The sequence below is a fragment of the Hipposideros armiger genome, unplaced genomic scaffold, assembly GCF_001890085.2.
Source record: "Hipposideros armiger isolate ML-2016 unplaced genomic scaffold, ASM189008v1 scaffold_53, whole genome shotgun sequence".
Classification (NCBI taxonomy): Eukaryota; Metazoa; Chordata; class Mammalia; order Chiroptera; family Hipposideridae; genus Hipposideros; species Hipposideros armiger.
Genome location: NW_017731403.1, coordinates 3,005,613 through 3,025,738, shown reverse-complemented (window position 1 = coordinate 3,025,738; position 20,126 = coordinate 3,005,613). Strand labels below are relative to the sequence as shown.

Genomic DNA, 20,126 nt, shown 5'->3' with positions numbered 1-20,126 from the left:
TCCCATTTTTATTATATTATTATAAAATGAGTTCAAGATATTACGCTTTTAAAGACCAACAGGGAAATATTTCAAAACTTGATGGTAGCATTTTCTATCCAACATTTATTGTTTTATTTATTTCCGTTAACTGTTATATTTGGTTTGGAGGAATTTTTAAAAACATTTTGGAACTATAACTTAATAATGAGTTTTATAATTCTGATATCCATAAAAGGGCTACAAGTCATCTGAAACCCTGTAAACCATATTTATATCCAATCATTCAGTAACTAATTCTGGCAGCAGTGCATTCTAATCTTCAAAACTAAATGGCACCCATCAGAATGGCTAAAATTTTAATACTGACAATACTAAGTGTTGACAAGGATTTAGAACATTTGGAACTTTATACACTGCTGATCAGAATGTAAATTGGTACAACTGCTTTGCAGTACTGTTGGCAGTATCTACTAAAGCTGAAAATGTGTATAATCTATTACCCAGCAATTCCAGTCCTAAGTGTATATATATCCAACAGAAATGCATACATATGTGCACCAAAAGACAGGTATTAAAAAGACAGGTGCTATTCATTGTCAGTAGAATGTATACATAAATTATAGTTTCCATCCTGTAATAAAATACTATGCTGCATTGAAAATCAATGACACTACTGCATGCAAGAATATGGTTAAATTCTCACAAAAAGTAATTTGTTATATAATGCATACTATGTAATTCCATTTGTATAAAGTTCAAAAATAGACATGCTAATTCAGCATGATGGTAATTTGAGGGGTGGTTGTGATAAGAGAGGGCACGTTGCAGACTCTGATTTACTGTTAATGTTCTTCTAATTCTTGATATGGATAGTGGCTATGCAAGTGTATTCACTTGTGAAAATTCAGCTGAACATTTTCTATACTAATGTATATGCACTTTTCTGTATTTTTGTTTTACTTCAATAAAAATTTTACTTAAAAAAACAAAGGGTATTCTGGACGAGAAAAAAAGTATAAACCATATGTTATATTGGATTTAGACATTTTTCTTGAAGAAAAAAAATCAGTTGGCCGGGCATGTTTTCTGGTCAGGTTCTTATTCAGTCAGACTCTTATTATTGGTATTACTATTTCCATTATTTGAAATCTGAAACTCTCTTCCTAAGACTTCAGTGTTGAATTTAAAATAGTGTATTGTACATTGATGTTTAATCCATTTGGGATATATTGTCATATTACAAGTGTTAAGATCTAAAATGATTTGTTTTCCATATCTTGTTTTTTTCTCAATAACCTACCTTTTATGAACAAAGAAATGAAAGTATTTTTGATTGTTGCACATTTTCATTTTATACATAAATTTTTTTCTTCTTTAACTCTCTCTAGAATATAAAATATTTGAAAGTCTGTTCATTAAGAAACAGTGTCTGAGTCTCAGAACTCTGAAATCCCATAATTGTATTGGCTTTATTTAATGGTTATTAGTTAACTAAATGGTTAATTATTTGGTATTTAAAAGTCTTCTTTTTATCTCATTTTTAATATGACAATTAGATGATGATAACATAGATAGCTATTTTAGCTCTGCACTATTTGGTGTAGCCTGCAAAGGAAATGGAATCTTTTCTCAAACCAGATGGTTTTGGAGATTAAAAACATGCCACTGCAACTTTAAAATTCTAGAAGAAATCTTAGCAAGTAGAATGATTTTTCTCTTAGTATGTAAATGACTTTAGGCTTATAATTTTCATGTGTCTTTCTTAGACATCAGTTGTTAAAATATGCCTCCTTAAGAAATGTATAAATCAAGTTTTAAAAAAGATTTCTGTAAGGTTGTGTTAAAAAAAAAAAAGAAAAAAAAAGAAAAAGAAAAAAAAACTTGGGTAAATGAATTATATGACCCAATATCCATTTTCAGAGATATGTTACCCTTTGTTCCATTTTTATTTCTTTATGTTGTAAAATTAACTATCCCTGCACATTTCCTTGGCCATATTAGAGATGTGAAATATTAAGTGAAATGTCAAATAGGAACAATTATAAAAGAAGAAAAATGAATGGCATAGGTTTAACCAGAGCTTATGCTGCTTTCTGAATTGCTTTATTGAGTAACTTAAACATATTGTTACTAGTTGTAATTTATACTGGCTACCTTGGACAATGCAAAGAAATATTTTTATTTTCAGAGAAAACTTGGATATATTTCCAATCAACTTTCTCCTGTAAATCTGTGTCCTATAATGCATTTTTAAATATACAACCAAATTGATATTTGTTTTCAAGGATATTATTAAAATATGGCATTGATTCTTCATGTAAATAATATATTTTCATTTTAGGAAGTCCCTATTGGTAAATAATGTTTAACTTATAGCCACCAATAGAGAAATGATAACTAATATATAATTACAATATTCAGTGTGCTCTTTTGAGTACACAGTCTCCTTGAGAATGTTCCACCTTCACTCTATCCACTCTGAGACTTACTAATTAAAGAAATATTTAGAAGGAAAATGGTAAGACTTGGTTGTTGATTATATAACAGGGATGAAGGAGGGGAAGGAATCTAGAATGATATCCAAATTTCCAGTTTGAATAATGGGTGCACAATTGTGCCATTTATTGAGATCAAGAATGCAGGGTGTTGCAGAGAGCAGTGGGAGATGAAATGGTGAATTCTGTTTTGTCCTATTTAGTTAGAAAAGCTTTGGGATGTCCAAATAGAGATGTTCAGGAGGCCACTGGGTATATATCAAAAGTTTAGGAAAAGAATTCAGGGCTGGAGATGTAAAGTTATGATTATGCAGGTAGTAGTTAAAATCAGTGTAGCTGAGCTCTCCAGGAAGAGCTTGTAGAAAGAACAGAGCATGGCTCAAGGACCAGAACCCTGGAAAATTCTAATGTTTGATGGTGGGTGTAGGAGGGAACACCATAGAAAAGGAATGAAGAGTAGTTCAGAGAAGGTGAACCAAAAACCAGAATAGGTTTAGTAGTTCAAGCTCCAAAAAGATGTATATGCCTTGATTATGAGTGACTAACACAGTGACAAGTACATAGTAAGTACTCAATAAATATTTGCTGAATGAATGAGCTGACAATTATGCCAAATGCAGAAGAAGTAAGGACTAAGACACCTTTATTAAATTTGGTATTATGGGGGCCATTGTAACCTTTGCAAGAATACAGTAATTCCAAATGGTAGGAGATTAAAGGTGGGAGAGTGTAGAAAAAGGAGTAAGTAAGACTCTTAAGGAGTTTAATTTAGAAGAAAATAAAAGGGGTGGTCATTGGAGAGGGATACAGGGTAAAGAAAGTGATTTTATTTATATTTTTTTCTATGGTTGGTAAAGGATCAAGCATGTTAATAAAATCACATAGAGAAGGAAAGGTCAAAAGCATAAGAAGAAAGGACCTACTTGGTGGATAAAATCTAGAAAGATAGCAACAGGATAGGATCAGAAAGCACAAGTGGAGGGACTGACCTTGAAGGCCTCTTCTTTGGAGACCAGAGGGAAGAAAACAAGGACGGATAAAGATACATACAGTTTTGTTGGAGGGGAATGAAATAAAGGTGACTTACATATTGGTAATCTTAATAATCTGGAAGTGGGAAGTAAGGTATTCTGAAGAAGATAGAAGGGGTAGCGTGAGGTCAAGGACTTGCGCGTAGTAAAGGTTCAGAGCAGTATAGATGTTCCTTGACTTACAAATGGGGTTATGTCCAGAGAAACGCATTGTAAGTTAGAAATATTATAAGTCAAAAGCATTTTATACATCTAACCTACTGAACATCATAGCTTACTAGCCTATTTTAAACGTCCTCAGAACACTTACATTATTAGCCTACAGTTGAGCAGTTACAGTGTCTTCAGTTTCATCTCAAGAGTAATTGCCTTCCTCTTCTCACCAGGAGTAGGAGATACAGATGGGTGTTTTGTAGACATGATGGGATGCAAAAACACAAAACACAATATCCAAAAAACTCTGGCAACACAGTTCACTGTAGAGTATCAGTTGTTCACCCTCGTGATCACTACTGCCGCCCAGAATCACGGGAGAGCATGGTACTGCATATCACTAGCATGGGAAAAGATCAAAATTCGAAGTATGATTTCTGTTGACTGCATATAGTTTTCGCATCAATATTAAGTAAAAAAACTAAGTCGAACCATCGTAAGTCAGTAATCTGAGAATAGAAAAAACAAGTAAAAAGATTTATCAGGCTACATTGAAAACCCAGCTAAATATACTTAGGGTCCATGAGCTTCTGTTTACTGTGTTTATTTCTAATCTTATAAGCTTATATTTTATGGGTCAAAACTGTATTAGTAAAATAGTAGTCATTTTTACTGCCAGAGAAAGAAATAGGACTACTGGGTAAAATGTGGTGATAAGATAGTTCAGTTTTTACTCAGGAAATAGTATAGTAGATACTGTTAACATTTAACAATTAAAACATTTTGTTTTGTGTTACCATATTTGTTTAATAGTCATTGCTTTTTTTTTGTTAACTTTGTTCATTAAAAAATTTTAATAACTACTTTTAAAAAATGGATAATGTGCTTTTTTTTTCTGAGTAAAATAAAAGATAATTTTACCCTGTGAAAGGATTTGAGTTCTTTCAAAAAAAAGTACCATGTAAATTCTAAATACTAATTATGATAATTACATAATGAATCTAATAAGAGATAGAACCTATATTATTAACTGCTTCTCCTCATTTTTGAAGATCTGCAAATATGCCATTTGTTTTAACAGAATAATGTAGTTCAATTTGAGGTCTTATTAAGGCTTAGTATAAATTCTGCATTGCTTTGATTTTAAGTTACTTCAGTTTAAATACAGTATTAGGAAATTTTATGTATAGGACTGAATTAAATTTTCTCTGCAAAATCCCCAAATTTCATAACCTTTTGCACGCATTTTCTGGAACCTAGTCAAAATAACCAAGGAAACAGTTACTATGATTGATGACATTGTATTCATGGTTGTAGTGATTCATGTATTTTGCTGGTCCTGTTAAACATTTTAGTCAAACTAATGGAAATTTGAATTCACGTTTTCCACTTCCTCTAATTGCTAATGTTCAAAGGCCCCAGAACCATGAAGAAAAGTGAATTGCCTCTGGATATAATTCTAAACCTGTAGTCCCTGAAGTGGCTTTTTACTTTGCTATCTACATAGGTAGTTTTATAAACATCCATAATATTGTGTATATTTTTTGAAACTTCTCCCCCAAGAAAAGTAAGCTTTGGTAGTTTAGGTCTGTTTTTTTCTTCTTTTTTCTTTTTATTATGGAAAATTTCAGACATGTAATAAAAACGGAGAGAATAGTATAATGAATCCCCAGAAGCCCATCACCATGTTTCAAAAATTTATCACCATGACCAGTACTGCCTCCCAACTATTACCATCCTGATTATTTATAATTTCATCCATAAGCATTTCATTAAGTATCTTTAAAAAGAATAATTGTTTTTGTTTTTTTAAAAAAGATTTTATTGGGGAATTGGGGAAGGGGAACAGACAAGTTGTTGTCCTTCAATTTTAGTTGTGGAGGGCGCAGCTAGCTCAGCTCCAAGTCTAGTTGCCATCCGGCCGACCCACGGGAGCTCAAGGTGCTGTGTTAAATCTTAGTTGCAGGTGGGCGTAGCCCACCATCCCATGATGGGAGTCAAACTGGAAACCTTGTTGCTAAGAGTGCATGCTCTAACCACTGAGCTATCCTGCCACCTGTTGGCAGCTCAGCTGGGGCTCAGCTCACTGGCCCATGTGGGAATCGAACCAGCGACCCTATTGCTCAGCTTGTGCTCTTAACCAACTGAGCCACTTGGCCAGCCCCCGAATAATTGGTTTTTAAAACCTAAGCACATCACCATTGTCATTACTAAAATTTTTAACAATTTCTTCATATCAAGAATTCTTATGCATGTCCTTCCTCCCTAGTTTATTTGAATCAGGCTCCAAGTAAGACCCATATTTGCAACAGATTTGTATCATTTCAGTGTCTCCTAAGACCACAATATTTTAATCTCTCTCTCTCTCTTCCCCCACTCCACTCTGTTATCCTCTTTAGTTTATTGGTTGCAGAAACCAGGTTGTTTATCCTGTAGACATTTTCACAGTCAGAATTTTGCTGATTGGACTAGTCTGATCAGATTTAGACTTGATTTTTCTTTTTTTCCATGAATACTTGTTAGGTGGTGGTGTACAGCTTAATGTTCTTAATTTTACTGTATCTCCAGCTAAATTGTATGGAAAAACAAAATTTTCATTAAAGGTTTCTTACAATAGGGACTTAGAAAAAATATGTTTATGTATGTGTATATATTGACTGTTTCACAACCAGTTGTATGGCCTAAATTCTTGGGGGGTAAAATCCTGTATTCATAATGATAATCGAAAATCAAGTGCTTGCTTGAAATCACAGAAGACATTGAATTTTCTGATAATTGTGTTGGTACTCAGTTAATTATTAACTCAAATAGTCAAGCACATGGTAAACAATGACACAGCATTAAAATGAGCTATTGCTTTAATTGTGGCAAGTTCAATTTTGCTTTATTTAGTAATGTTACATAATGTATATTGATGGCCTTTGGTGTATGGTCTTTGATTTTTCTACAAAGGTGTTATTTGATAGCAAGTCTAGACCTTTAAATTATAATATAAACTTCTGCTTAAGCACATGTAATTCTATACTATTAGGTTATTTTACGTGACTGGTAAACAGTGTACACAACTCTGTTTCATTTTAGCCAGGACTAAAAGAAGTGGTAGAATCCTGCCGAGGAAAAAATCTATTTTTTTCTACCAATATTGATGATGCCATCAAAGAAGCTGATCTTGTATTTATTTCTGTAAGTATTTCCCTTTGCGGTGGGAGTTTTTATGTATTCTTGTCTATATAGACGTTACATTTAATTTTAATAGTAAATCCATTGCATTAAGCCAAAACATTGCTTAGAATAGCCATTGTCCAGTTGAATTTTGGTTGTCACTAACTTTGTCCAACACTTCACCAAACCCTATAATCATTTGGTCAAGTATGTCATTTCAGATCATTGAACAAATAAATTCAGAGAGCGTTCTAGTCTGATATCTAGAATTAGGAAGGTTAGGATAGAGGCAGAGAAAATGAGAAAATATTTTGTTGGAGTAGCTAGATACTTGGAGTTAATCAAGAAGTTACTGACTTTCCATACTAGGACCATGGCCCAGTTTGTGCCTAACCTGGCAGAGAAGGCCCCGGGGCTAGTAAACAGTGCTGTGACTTACTTGAAACATTGGTTGGCCACAGTTTGGCACTATGCTGGTTCCTCCAACCTCTGCTGAGATACCTACAGCAATTCAGAGCTTGAGAAAAATAGTCATTAGTGCTCAAATTGGTAGCTTCAAACAGCTCACAGTTAAGGAAGCTCAGCTGAGTGATTTGGTGGTCACTGAGGTGTGGATGTGGTTTCATGTCGGTGAGATCATAGGCAAGCGTGGCATTGTTGGCTATCATGTTTGAAGACCAATCTTTAACATCTTTTTCTTTTGGGTTTATTATTTGAATGTTCTTGGACCATGTGTGATCAAACCTGTATTTGAATAAAATATGTTAAAAAAGAAAAAAAAAAAAGGAAGTTACCTTATTTCCCTGGTTATCTTAGTTTGGATAACCAGACCTTGGAATGGCAGTAGGGAAATTTTCTGTAAAAAAAGTATTTAAAAATAATCTACTCTCAGGCAATAGAATCCATCATAGGGTGGTCTGGCACAGATAGCTCGTTTTACATTTGCCTCTCTGCCCATCTAACCTGAGCTGCCCTGAGTTTTTCCAAGCTGTTGCTTTGTGTGTCTGTTAGGGTAATTTATTATTGTATAAATCACATTTAGGTTTTATTCTCTGGATCAGTTTTATTTGCTTGTTGTATACTTTTTATTATGGAAAATATCAAACTTATACAAAAGACGAACACAGTAGTACAGTGAACCCCTATTTCTCATTCTCCATTGTCAACAGTTATCATGGCTGATCTTGTTTCATTTACTACTTCTATCCACTTCCTCCCACCCCAGATTTTTTAAGGCAAATTCCAGATAGAAATAGCTTTATACAAATCAGTTTTCAGTTGGTCCGAAGGCTGTGGGTTATTGTTAAGCTGATTAACAAATCAGTTTTCATTTGTTGTCTTCAGAGCTCCTTTATGAGGGGAAGCCATCTGATCATCTCCAATCCCTGGCATGGGTTACCTTATCTCATTAGCCTGCTGTCATTGCCCTTCTGTACTCCACTGCACCCGGCTGTTTATGACTAAGTCTTTTCCTAGTCATTCCATGCATATAAACACCTTTTCCTCCTGCTTTTCACACCTCAACTCAATCTGCAAGTTTTGATTTATTTTGGCTGATTCCTTTATTTAGTCTCTCATTAGATTATAAGCTTGTCAAGGGAAGAGAATTGGTGCTACTTATTACTGGTTCAAAAATTATTCCTGTATAGAATTTTGGGCTTTTCAGAGTACTTTCATTTCTAACAGAGTGTTATAAAACTCATGTGTTAGATTTTAGAGAGTGTGTTATCCTCATTTTCCAATGAGGTCATTGAGGCAAAGGTAGCCACACTCCCCCAAGGTTATGTAATAGAGCTAAGCCAAAACTAAATGCTGAGACTCTGGACCCATGATTTATTTTTCTTTCTATTTGATAGTCTTTGTCTACATATTAATAGTAGTTGGTATCCTGAAGATGCTAGGTACTTCCTAGCTTAAAGAGCCAAGAAAGCATTTGTGAATGATACTGTAACCATTTTTTAAAGCTTTTGATATAGGTCTATAAAAATGGAGAGTAAAAAAGAAGTTTGAAATTTAGTTTTAAAGACCATGTTAATATATAGCATACAATAAAGAGAGGAAAGAAGAGAAAACTTACATTTCATTTCAGATTGTGAACTCCTTTAGAAGAATGGTTTCATTCATTTTTATATCTCCAGGGCTTAGCTTGTAACTTCCCTGCCTTGGTATCTGACCATGTGTATAAGCTTCTCAACAAACATTTATTGAATGAGTTCTCCAGATGCTTCAAGCTATTCCTTCTGGTGATTATATTAATATTTATAAAATGTATTATTTCCCAGGAACTGACAGAGGGTTAAAGTCAGGGCTACTGATGGTAGTTAACTTCCCACATGACTAGCTAATTGATGGTCCAGGGCCTGTCTAGAAATCACTGAGTATCTCACAGATAATCTGTTCTTAATCCCTTACACTTTCACCAGGTGAACACTCCAACGAAAACCTATGGAATGGGGAAAGGCCGTGCGGCAGATCTGAAGTATATTGAAGCTTGTGCTAGACGCATTGTGCAAAACTCACATGGGTACAAAATTGTGACTGAGAAAAGCACAGTTCCTGTGCGGGCAGCAGAAAGTATTCGTCAAATATTTGATGCAAACACAAAACCCAACTTGAATTTACAGGTATAAAAAAAAGGAAACCTTAGAATCCAGTCCTTCTTATGTAAACATTGATGCCTTAAAGTTGTCCATAATTAATGCTAGCTTAAAACTTTCTTTGCATCGGGATTCTAGGTGCTGTCCAACCCTGAGTTCTTGGCAGAAGGAACGGCCATTAAGGACCTGAAGAACCCAGACAGGGTACTGATTGGAGGGGATGAAACCCCAGAAGGCCAGAGAGCGGTGCAGGCACTCTGTGCTGTGTATGAGCACTGGGTTCCCAAAGAAAAGATCCTTACCACCAATACCTGGTCTTCAGAGCTTTCCAAACTGGTTGGTACATAACATTCAACTCTCCGTTAAATTTAAAGCCAAGGACTTATTTCTCTTAAACCCAATAAATTACATACCTACTTTCTTAATAAAAGGTATGCTTTTGAAGATAGTATTCTTATATATTATGAAATAATTTTCACAAGGCAGATCACATAGTGTATAAAATATTCTGGAAATTCTAAAATTTTCATAAACTAAGATAAAATGGAGGATACATTAAAATAGTAATTTTTAAAATCATTCTTTTACCCTCTTTCTTAATCATTTTTCTTTTCTAATTAAAACATTTTCCCTTACCAACCCATCCATTGCCTCCTCAAATTGAGCCCATCAGTAATTTTTTTCTGTCTCAGTAATTTGCATCAGCTCAATGAAATATAACCCAGATGTATAAAATTGCTATTTTCGCTCATCATACCACCCCCCTTTATGTTTTTTAGGTAGCAAATGCTTTTCTCGCACAGAGAATCAGCAGCATTAACTCTATAAGTGCCCTCTGTGAAGCTACAGGAGCCGATGTGGAAGAGGTGGCCAGGGCTATTGGGATGGACCAGAGAATCGGAAATAAGTTTCTGAAAGCCAGTGTTGGTAAAATGAAAATTTTTGGCACATAAAGTAGGTTCATTTAGCTAGGTCTCTAAATTTAAGGAAGTCTTTTTAACTCAATGCCCTTAAAATAATCATTCAATTATACATGCAGCTTTTGGCCTATCAGGGACTTTTTAAGTGATGCAGCAGTTACTTAACATTGTTTCATAATTACTGACTGATTAGTAGAAACATAGTTCAGTGTTTTAGGAGGAATACATTTTTAGTATTTATTTAGTAAGAACATTTAGGAAGAATGTTTGGGGGACACATAATAAATAACTGAAGTAACACCTTATTAAAGCAGGTAGTAAACAATTCACTATCATTTGCTTTTCCCATGATATACTTTCGGAATGTGGCTTTGGTGAAATACAGTTCATCTTTATTATTTGCAGATTCCGTATTTGTGAGTGAGCTTACTCACTAGAATTTATTTGCAATTCCCAAATCAGTACTCATAGTGTTTTGTGGTCATTTATTTGTAGACATGAACAGAGCAGCAAAAAATTTGAGTCACCTGACACGTACATTCTCAGCTGAAGCTGAGTAAGGCGATGCCCTTGCCTCCTCCTTTCAGCTTTCATGCTGCAAACATCTGTTCTTTTTGTGGTCTATTAAAAGTGCCCCGTTTTTCGCATTTTTGTGCTTTTTATTGGTGATTTCACTGTTTACAGTGGCCCCCAAGCATATTGCTGAAGTGCTGTCTAATGTTCTGAAGTGCCAGATAGCTGTGCTGTGCCTTAGGGAGAAAATATATGTGATTAGATAAGCTTCGTTCAGGTATGAATTATAGTGCTGTTGGCTGTGAGTTTAATGTTAATGAACCAGCAATACATATTAAATAAGGTGTCTTTACACAGAAACACATAAAACAAGATTATGTATTGATTGATTGATGAAGGTGTGACCAGAAACTCACAGGAACCTAACTGTACTTTACCTAGGAGCAGTGCTTCAGTATTTGCTAATTCAGTGTTTGTGGCAATTTTGTAGAACATAACTACTGGGTATAATGAGAACTGACTATATTTTTTGACATATGTTAATAAGGTTGATGGAAAAGTACATAGACCCTTTTATAGATTGGGCCATAGGCAACCCTTCCTATATTTTGGGGCCTTAATGCCATTTCCTGATACTGGTTTCCCTGGCCTCTTTTCTCTTTTTGATATTTTCTTCTAGCTAACATTTAATAAAAATAGCTACTATTTACTAAAGGCATATTATGCACCACGTTTTGAACCAGCACTTCATATATCTCATTATTAATCCTTGTAACCTGTTATGAAGGTGCTGGTATTTCCTTTACAGAGATGATTGAGGATCAGGGAAATTTTTGCAACTTGCTCAGAGTCATACAGCTATTGAGTGGCTAGGTGTTTCTGACTCCAGAGCCCATGCCAACCTTCACTGTAGACTGTATTGCACTAGAATGGGATGGGCAAATCCTGCGCACAGCTTGTTTTTATAAATAAAGTTTTATTGGAACATAGTGATGCCTATTTGATTATATATTGTCTATGATTGTTTTTGAACTACAAAGACAGAGTTGAAGAGTTGTGCTGGAGACTGTATGACCCACAAAGATGAAAATATTTCCTATCTGGCTCATAAAGGTTTGCCAGCCCAGTGCTAGAGTTAGATATGTGGGGCAATGATATCAGATGAATGAAGAAAAAAATAGAAAATATAGCCATAATAAAACTAGCTAGAAAATTATTTGGAATTTATTTATAGAATTGATTAGTTGCTTGCAAATTTCACGTAATTTATAAACCCACTCAGTTTCCAATATCTGCATTTTAGTATTAAAAATCCTAGCATAGGCCCTTTGATTTAATGTGACAAATTTGTCGCATGGTTCCTAAATAAAAATATTGTCATTTTCTTTTTCTTTAGGTTTTGGTGGGAGCTGCTTTCAAAAAGATGTTCTGAATTTGGTTTATCTCTGTGAGGCCTTGAATCTGCCTGAAGTAGCTCACTATTGGCAGCAGGTATTAAGCTTTATAGTCAACAACTGATGATTAACTTCTAAATAAAATATGTCACCCTTTGTCTGTGAAATGTTTTTGATAGGATTCATTTATTCCAGGAACTCAACTATTATTATATTCAATTTTTTATTTTAGGTTTATTATTGGGCTTCTGTATTTTTAATTTGTCTTTTTTGCTAATCAACTGTGATGGAAGTTTCTGATAAACCAGTATTCAAATTTTATAACTAAATTTGCTCCTACAGTAAAGCAGGAACTTACTCTAAATTATAATTCTTCTATATCTTTTTTTTTTTTTTTAAGATTTTTATTGGGGAATTGGGGGGATGGGAACAGTGCTGGGGAATTGGGGGAAGGGGAACAGACAAGTTGCTGTCGTTTTGTTCTTCAGTCTAGTTGTGGAGGATGCTGCTTCACTGGCCCAAGTTGGCACCATCATTGCGCTCTTCCCGGGCGAGGCAGATCAGTCGCCGTCTTCTGGACGGCCGCTCACTGCGGCTGCTGGCCGCTCACGCTGGCTGCTGGCTACATACGGTAGCCCATGGCAACCCACTGCCACAGGGACTACAGCCTACGCCGTCGCCAGCGACTCACGGCAGCCCAGCTCCAGGTTGAACTGTTGTTCAGCATCTTAGCTGTAGAGGGCAGTGTCACTGGCCCTCATATGTGGGATCCGAACCGGGGCCCTCTGGCATCCCAAGCCAGTTCTTAACCATCGCGCCACTCGGCCGGCCCAATTCTTCTATATCTTGAAAGACATTAAAATAAAAATAAAGGAAGAACCTGTATTATAATGATTTCAGGTAGTTTGCATGTGTTGATATTTATATTGTCCCTTTGAGAGTCACAGAGCTAAAATTAAAAAATGTTTCCAAAACTGGAAATAGAGTTAACATTTATTGAGTGCTTACTCTGTGCCAGGGACTCTTAAATATGTTGCTTAGTCTTCATTTTAGTCCTCATCACTTACATCATCCCCCATGATGAGGAAATGGAAACTTAGAGACATTAAGTAATTTGTCCAAGATACCAGCCAATGTATACACCTTTCCCCAATATTTTCCCCTCAAGTTTATAATTTTTCACATTTCAGCAGTGGGTGGGAATGTAAGAAAATACACATTTTTTAATGGAAATACACACTTTTAATTTTGTTTAACTCAGTTCATCATGATGGCTTTATCTTACTGTCTGTTGTGGGGAAAATGCCGGTAAAGTCTTGATTTTCCAACACTTTGGGCTCATATCCCAAGTTCTCAGGGTTTGATACAGGCCCTAGCTTAGAGTCTTAAAAGAAAACACACACAAAAAAGTCTCTTTCCTTATATTCCTCTAGTCACCAATATGAAGTCTTGTTTATAAACTCTTAGGAGAGTAACAGATAGGTGATCAGAGACTTTTACTCAACATTTAGTTAAAAACTGCGAAATGTTCATGGTGTTATGGTTCATCCAGAAGCAGCTGTAACCCTGCACATTGACTATTCTTTGTCCACTTTGTCTTCACTCTCAATTTTGGTGAGGGGTGGGGTTAAGCATATGAGGGAGTACTTTGGGATTTGATTGCTTACAGCCTTGCTTCCACAGGGTTTGGAGAAGTTGTCTAAGGAGAACACTATTTTCTATGTGCCTTAATTGTAGCTGGATCTAAAATGGGGTTGAAACTTAGCTGTATTCCCCATCTTTACATCCATCCCAGCCTGATGCATGGAAAGATTAACCATAGGAAAATTAAAATTTTTAGTATGGCTTTAAGTGGGGGGTAATTTTTTTTTTTAATCTATAGATGCTAAAGAGGTTGGTTAATCTTTGCCTCTTGTTAATTCATAAGGCTTGGCTTCATACAGTAGTACTCATGATAAAAATCTGAGCAGTGTATGGCACAACCTGCACTTCTTTTAACTAATCATTGCATAATTGTACATGTAATTTCAGGTAATAGATATAAATGACTACCAGAGAAGAAGGTTTGCTTCCCGGATTATAGACAGTCTGTTTAATACAGTGACTGATAAGAAGATAGCTATTTTGGGGTTTGCATTCAAAAAGGACACTGGTGATACGAGGTATCAGTTCTTTAAAATATTTCAGCCCAATTGAGAGTGTTAATTCCATATCTTATGCTTATGTTTGATTGGTGGATGTGTGTGTGTATGAAATATATATAGTATAAAGAATAAAAATAAACATCCATAACCTCGCAAGAAATAGAATCTTACCTATATATTAAACTCCTAAGGTATTAGAATATATGCCATTTAAAAAGCTTAGCAATACTGATTTCTTTTTTCTTCAGAGAATCTTCTAGTATATATATTAGCAAATATTTGATGGATGAAGGTGCACACCTCCATATATATGATCCAAAAGTACCAAGGGAACAAATAGTTGTGGATCTTTCTCATCCAGGAGTTTCAGAGGACGACCAAGGTAAGCCCTTGAGTCTCATGAATCACTTTGAGTATGGGCCCCAAAACTTTTTTATTTTCCAGAAACCTTTGTTGGTTCAGTTTTTATCATTTATATCATTGGCAGGCCCTGTTTTGAACCTCATTTCTCTAAAATTAAACTCTTAGGCATTGTTTTGTCAGCTTTGATTTGAAGTGATGAAGTTCCTCTAATGATTTTTTCTACCTATTCTAAAAAGCTCTAGAGGTTCCAAGGAGATGCTTCTGGGATAAGGTTGGGGGTGCTCCAGGCCCCACATCATTACCTTCCCTCACACTTCAGCCAGACTATTCCATTTCTTTCATACCTGCAGTTCCACCTGCAATCCTAATGTTAAAATACATCATTTAAAATAACTCCATTCCTATTGACAATGTTTTGTTGCTGTTGTTAGTGTCCCGACTTGTGACCATTTCTAAGGATCCGTATGAAGCATGTGATGGTGCCCATGCTGTTGTTATTTGCACCGAGTGGGACATGTTTAAGGTGAGGTGACAGAAATGGTATGAAGGAAAATTTTAGAGGTGTTCTAGTATCAGTTGGGGCTGAGTATGTGCTCATGTAGATTTCTAATTATTCCTTTGGTTCTGTCTTTATAGGAATTAGATTATGAACGTATTCACAAGAAAATGCTGAAGCCAGCCTTTATCTTTGATGGACGACGTGTCCTAGATGGGCTCCACAATGAACTACAGACCATTGGTTTCCAGGTAATCATGATCCTGGGCTGGTTTTGTTTTGTTTGTTTGGTCATGTGCTTTTTAATGGCTTTGTGTTTTCAAATTTTAATATTTTTTCATTTAGCTATAACATGATTCTGAGGCAACATGGCTATGGGTCAGTTCTCTGGGGAGTCTCTATGGGATTTTGTAACTGTTCCACTCTCTCCTTAAATTTGTGATCTCAAGGTCATTCAGTGTTTGTCTCCCTTACATAGTATCTAGGAAGTCATTGGTTGCCTATCATATAGGGACAAAATGTGCCCTGCCTTACCTCATATAAAGATCAAGTAAGAAAATACTAAACAAATTATTTTCCTGGAACTACGAGGCTGCTCTCCTGAACTATCTGCAGCACACTGATCCCCTCAGAGGCCTGGGCTTTTATTGCTGTACAAATGTCTTGAAAACCGCAAAATGCCACAATGGGAGCTTCAGTGTACTGGCTCCCTTCTCATTCAAAGTTTGTCAATTAATTATGGCATGCTTAGAGAAGAGACAGAAACCTCTGCACAGAATGGAATGTTTATATGTTGCATCTACTTCAGTTCTACCAGGGGTCCCAAAAGTATTAATAAGAAGGAGCTATTTTCCGTTTCCTCCTAGCAGTATGTATGGGACTGGGAGGCTCAGGGGGAGGTCAGGGAGGATAAAGAATGTGCCAGGAGATTGCTGTCCGCAGAGTCCTCTAGCAGAGCCGACAGGCAGTGTTCAGAGCTGGCTGTGCGCGTCTGCTCAGCATCAGTTGTCCTGGAGGCACTGATACAGCCTCACCTACTGTTCAAAATACCTGTCACCGAATGGCTGAAGACCCTTCTTATTTAGAATTCAGTGTCCATTTCTCATTCATGAGAGATTCACTTGCACCAAGAATCAGATGGCATCCTTGTCTGTTAATACTCCATCAACGACCTTGGGGATTCTTCTATCCCAACCCTCTTTAGTGAATAACATGACTTTTCCCAGTCATGACTTAACTCGGCAATGTTACTTTTTAAAGATTATTTGCAAAGCATAGACAAATTTTCTCACATTCCTGTTTTACGCATCTAAGGGAGACAATATATGAAGAGGTATATATTTAGACCAAGTTTGAGTCCTTATATGTTAACTTTCCCTAGTAAGGATTAAAAAAACAATTAGTAGTGGAATCATGAAACAAACGAAGACAATTGATTAACACAAAGCAGAGACCCTTCCTTTATGGTCTGAGTCAGAATTAAATATTTTTAATTTAAAAGGTATTTATGAAAATATTGTGTTAAAAAAAAAGAAAATTGTGTGTATATTTATCTCTGCTGTAGAGAGGAAATAAACTTATGGCCATTAAAGAAGCGTGTCTAAAGATAAGATTGATGATTTTGGATATATAAAAAACAGTGTAAAATGTAATGTGCAAAATAGAATTTGATTTTATTTATTGAGGGCTGACTTGTATGCCAAACACCATGCTGAACACTTGAATCCTTAACCACAACCCTTTGAGGCAGGTGGAATTAATACAAACAAGGAAGAAAGACCTAGAGGCAACATAGCAATTATCAGTCAGGATTCCAACTGGGGCCTTTCAGACTCTGAAGCTTGAACTCCTAAAAACTATGCTATTACAGCTTATACAAGTTTTTTAGAACAAGGGAAGTGGACATGAGAATAGAGTATGGGAGAGAACGTGAATTAACTGGAATTAGTCTCTTCATTGCTTTCATATATGCTACTAAAACAATAGCGGCATATGATTCTCTACTCTGAGGGGTTCCAGGGTTGGGATTGGCAGGCGTGAGTGTGTCTAGATATGAATATGAAACGTGGTGTGTACATTGACTCCAGGAACATAAAAAATAGGGAAGGAACCAAAGATCTTTCATAGCAACTCAGACAACTTGAGAAACATTTTCTGCTTTTAAAAAGAAAAACTAATCTAGGCTTTCCTACACTTCATTATAGTTTTTACATTTATGTATTATAATTGTTTTCTTTTCTAAATCTTTTCTTTTCTAAAATCTTTTTTCCCCCTAGATTGAAACAATTGGCAAAAAGGTGTCTTCAAAGAGAATTCCATATGCTCCTTCTGGTGAGATTCCCAAGTTCAGTCTGCAGGATCCACCTAACAAGAAACCCAAAGTGTAGACAGTGCCATTTTTATTTGCAATTTTTTTGGTACTTCAGGATAGCAAATACCTATCTGATATTTAATGGTAAATGAATCAAGTGTTTTTTTAAGGAAACAAAACTATTTTTTAATAATCAATTTATACTAGCTATATGGGAATCAGCATATCTGGTAATTATGAATTTTTTTTACATATTTTTATAATATAATGTTACCTCAGTGATTGGATGAGTGGCAAATAATCATGTTGGTTTTAATGGTGTCGATTTTTGTAAAACAAAATGAAACTTCAAACACTTTTTACTTACAAAATATCCACAGGCAGCACTTTAATATCGCATTGTAAAGGGAAAGGCACTCTTCAGTTTTTCTGATCATCAGTTTGTTTACTTGTCATTAAATATGTATTTTAAACCATACAATTGCTATGCTAAATACTGGGCCAACACTGTTAACCTTTCAGAAAGTGTCACTTAGAGGTTTCTGGCATAATTGGGTAAGGTGTTTTCCAAGCTATTTTTTGAATGCAGTGGACAGAATGGGGCCATTGGTGCTTTACCTTTTTTTTTTTTAATGCTTTTAATATTTTTTCTATGCTTCCATGTTAGAAGTAACCCTTTTGTTTTAATGAGCTGTGTTGTCATTTTTTTAGCCCAAAAAGGTCATCACTACTATTTCCAATCAATCCAAATAAAAGGCAATTTCTTTTTTAACATGAAAAGAAATATCAGTAGTGGTCTATTTCATTCCTCTTCACTTTTTTTCCTCACTGATCGTTATTATTTTAGTCCAAGAGCCAAAAATACCTTGACTTTGCACTTTTATTTCCATTATTCATTGCAATTTCCTTTTTTTATATAAGAAAACCAATATAATCTTAGATATAAACTTAAAAGACGGTTTTGTGAATTACAGATAGCATAATTCTAAGAGTTTCTGTATGTATTTCCATCTGCTTTTTTCTTATGTCTCTTGTTGACTTATATTTGATTGTTTTCTGTTGTATTGAAATATGTCAGATGTCCATTTGATGCTTATGCTCTGCTGAAAATGTACAAACTGAGTTAAGCAGATACAGTCCTCATCCTTTAGGCATTAATGCAGTTCAATAAGAACACAGAAACAAATAAAGGACAAAGACATCTGTACAGATATCAAATACATAAATAAATATTCTGCATCAACAACTGTGTGGGTGTATTTTTTTGTCACAGTGCAATAACTGAGTCATGACAGTCTGACATTAGTCAGGAAAAAGTCACTCCTTACTTTTTTGACAAAAGGGCATTGCATCATACTTAGAAATGATGCAAAAAAGGGAGGAAATTTAGCAAGTAGACTAGGTATCAGCAAACTATAACGCGAGCCAAATCTGGCCAGCTGCCTGTGAGCTAAGAATGATTTTTACATTTTTATGTGATTACATTTTTAAATGGTTGCGTAAGTCCTCAATTTTGCCTCTTGGCCTGAAAAGCCTAAAATATTTGCTATCTGGTCCTTCAGGAAAGTTTGTAGACCCCCAAAGGAGACAAAACACCAGAGTATTGGAACATAACATGATCCCTTACTCATAAGATCTGTAAGTGAGGATGAGCTTATTAATTAGAATTTGCTTTATTTATATTTCTAATTGAAAATACAGACTGTGTCCCAAAAATGTACACACATTTTAAGAAAGGAAAACTGTATTAAAATTGTAATACTCAATACATACCGATAACAAAAGATGAATACAAGTCACATTTGACTTCTGCAATTACAAGAAGTGCTCAAAGTGGTTTCCATCAGCGTCCACACAATTCTGATTATGGTGAACTGCTTGAGCAACGTTGACCAAAGTGTTTACTTGTATACATTTTTTTTTGGCACCCCCGGTATTCATGTATTATGTTTAATAATTTTATATTCTAGTAAAGGGATTATAACTAAAAAATGTCATGCTAAAGTAGATAGAATTAGGCACTGTGTTTTTATTTGCAGCATGTTTCAATGCCTATGATTGATGTGTAAAAAAATATACTTACTGATTAAAAGGTAGGAGAATTGGTAAGTGGAGGAAAATGGGCAAAAGACGACTCACAGAACCATGTAAATGATGTTTGTGATAGGAAGGAAAGAAACCCAGTAACTGGGGAGGTAACAGTAATTTGAGACCTTGGTGTGAAAAATTCCTCTACTAAGAAATTTAAAGACCATGTTTTGTTTTTCTTTTGATACACGGTTTGTTTTTATTAGCTAGTATTTTTAGTGGGGGGTTAATGTATATTGGTGAGGTTTATTAGCTAATTAAAACTGAAAATACATGGAAATGGTAGAAAAAAAAATAGCTACAGAAGGGTATATAAAAAACTAAAATCTCTCCCACAATGTGCTCTCCAAAATCATCTGCTATTCCACTTGTCAGCTTTTTTTTTTTTAAAAAGACTTCCAGCTTTAAATCTTGAATGCATTACCTACTAGCATGTGATATCTTGGCTAAGTTTCATCATCTGTAAAATAGAGATAA

The 20,126-nt window shown here is 35.2% G+C and overlaps 1 protein-coding gene and 1 pseudogene across 1 annotated transcript in view; both read left to right on the top strand.

The window, feature by feature from the left end:
* Window positions 1-18,810, top strand: part of UGDH (UDP-glucose 6-dehydrogenase) — a 29,932-nt gene extending 11,122 nt beyond the window's left edge. The window contains exons 2-11 of the mRNA XM_019640822.1: window positions 6,743-6,844; window positions 9,247-9,447; window positions 9,559-9,756; window positions 10,200-10,347; window positions 12,250-12,344; window positions 14,279-14,409; window positions 14,640-14,773; window positions 15,186-15,277; window positions 15,391-15,501; window positions 17,527-18,810. Coding sequence (XP_019496367.1) covers window positions 6,743-6,844; window positions 9,247-9,447; window positions 9,559-9,756; window positions 10,200-10,347; window positions 12,250-12,344; window positions 14,279-14,409; window positions 14,640-14,773; window positions 15,186-15,277; window positions 15,391-15,501; window positions 17,527-17,637 — 1,323 coding nt within the window. The 3' untranslated portion in view covers window positions 17,638-18,810. The remainder of the gene's footprint in view (window positions 1-6,742; window positions 6,845-9,246; window positions 9,448-9,558; window positions 9,757-10,199; window positions 10,348-12,249; window positions 12,345-14,278; window positions 14,410-14,639; window positions 14,774-15,185; window positions 15,278-15,390; window positions 15,502-17,526) is intronic.
* LOC109381797 (ATP synthase subunit g, mitochondrial pseudogene) lies at window positions 7,160-7,497 on the top strand (annotated as a pseudogene).
* Window positions 18,811-20,126: the final 1,316 nt, after the last annotated feature.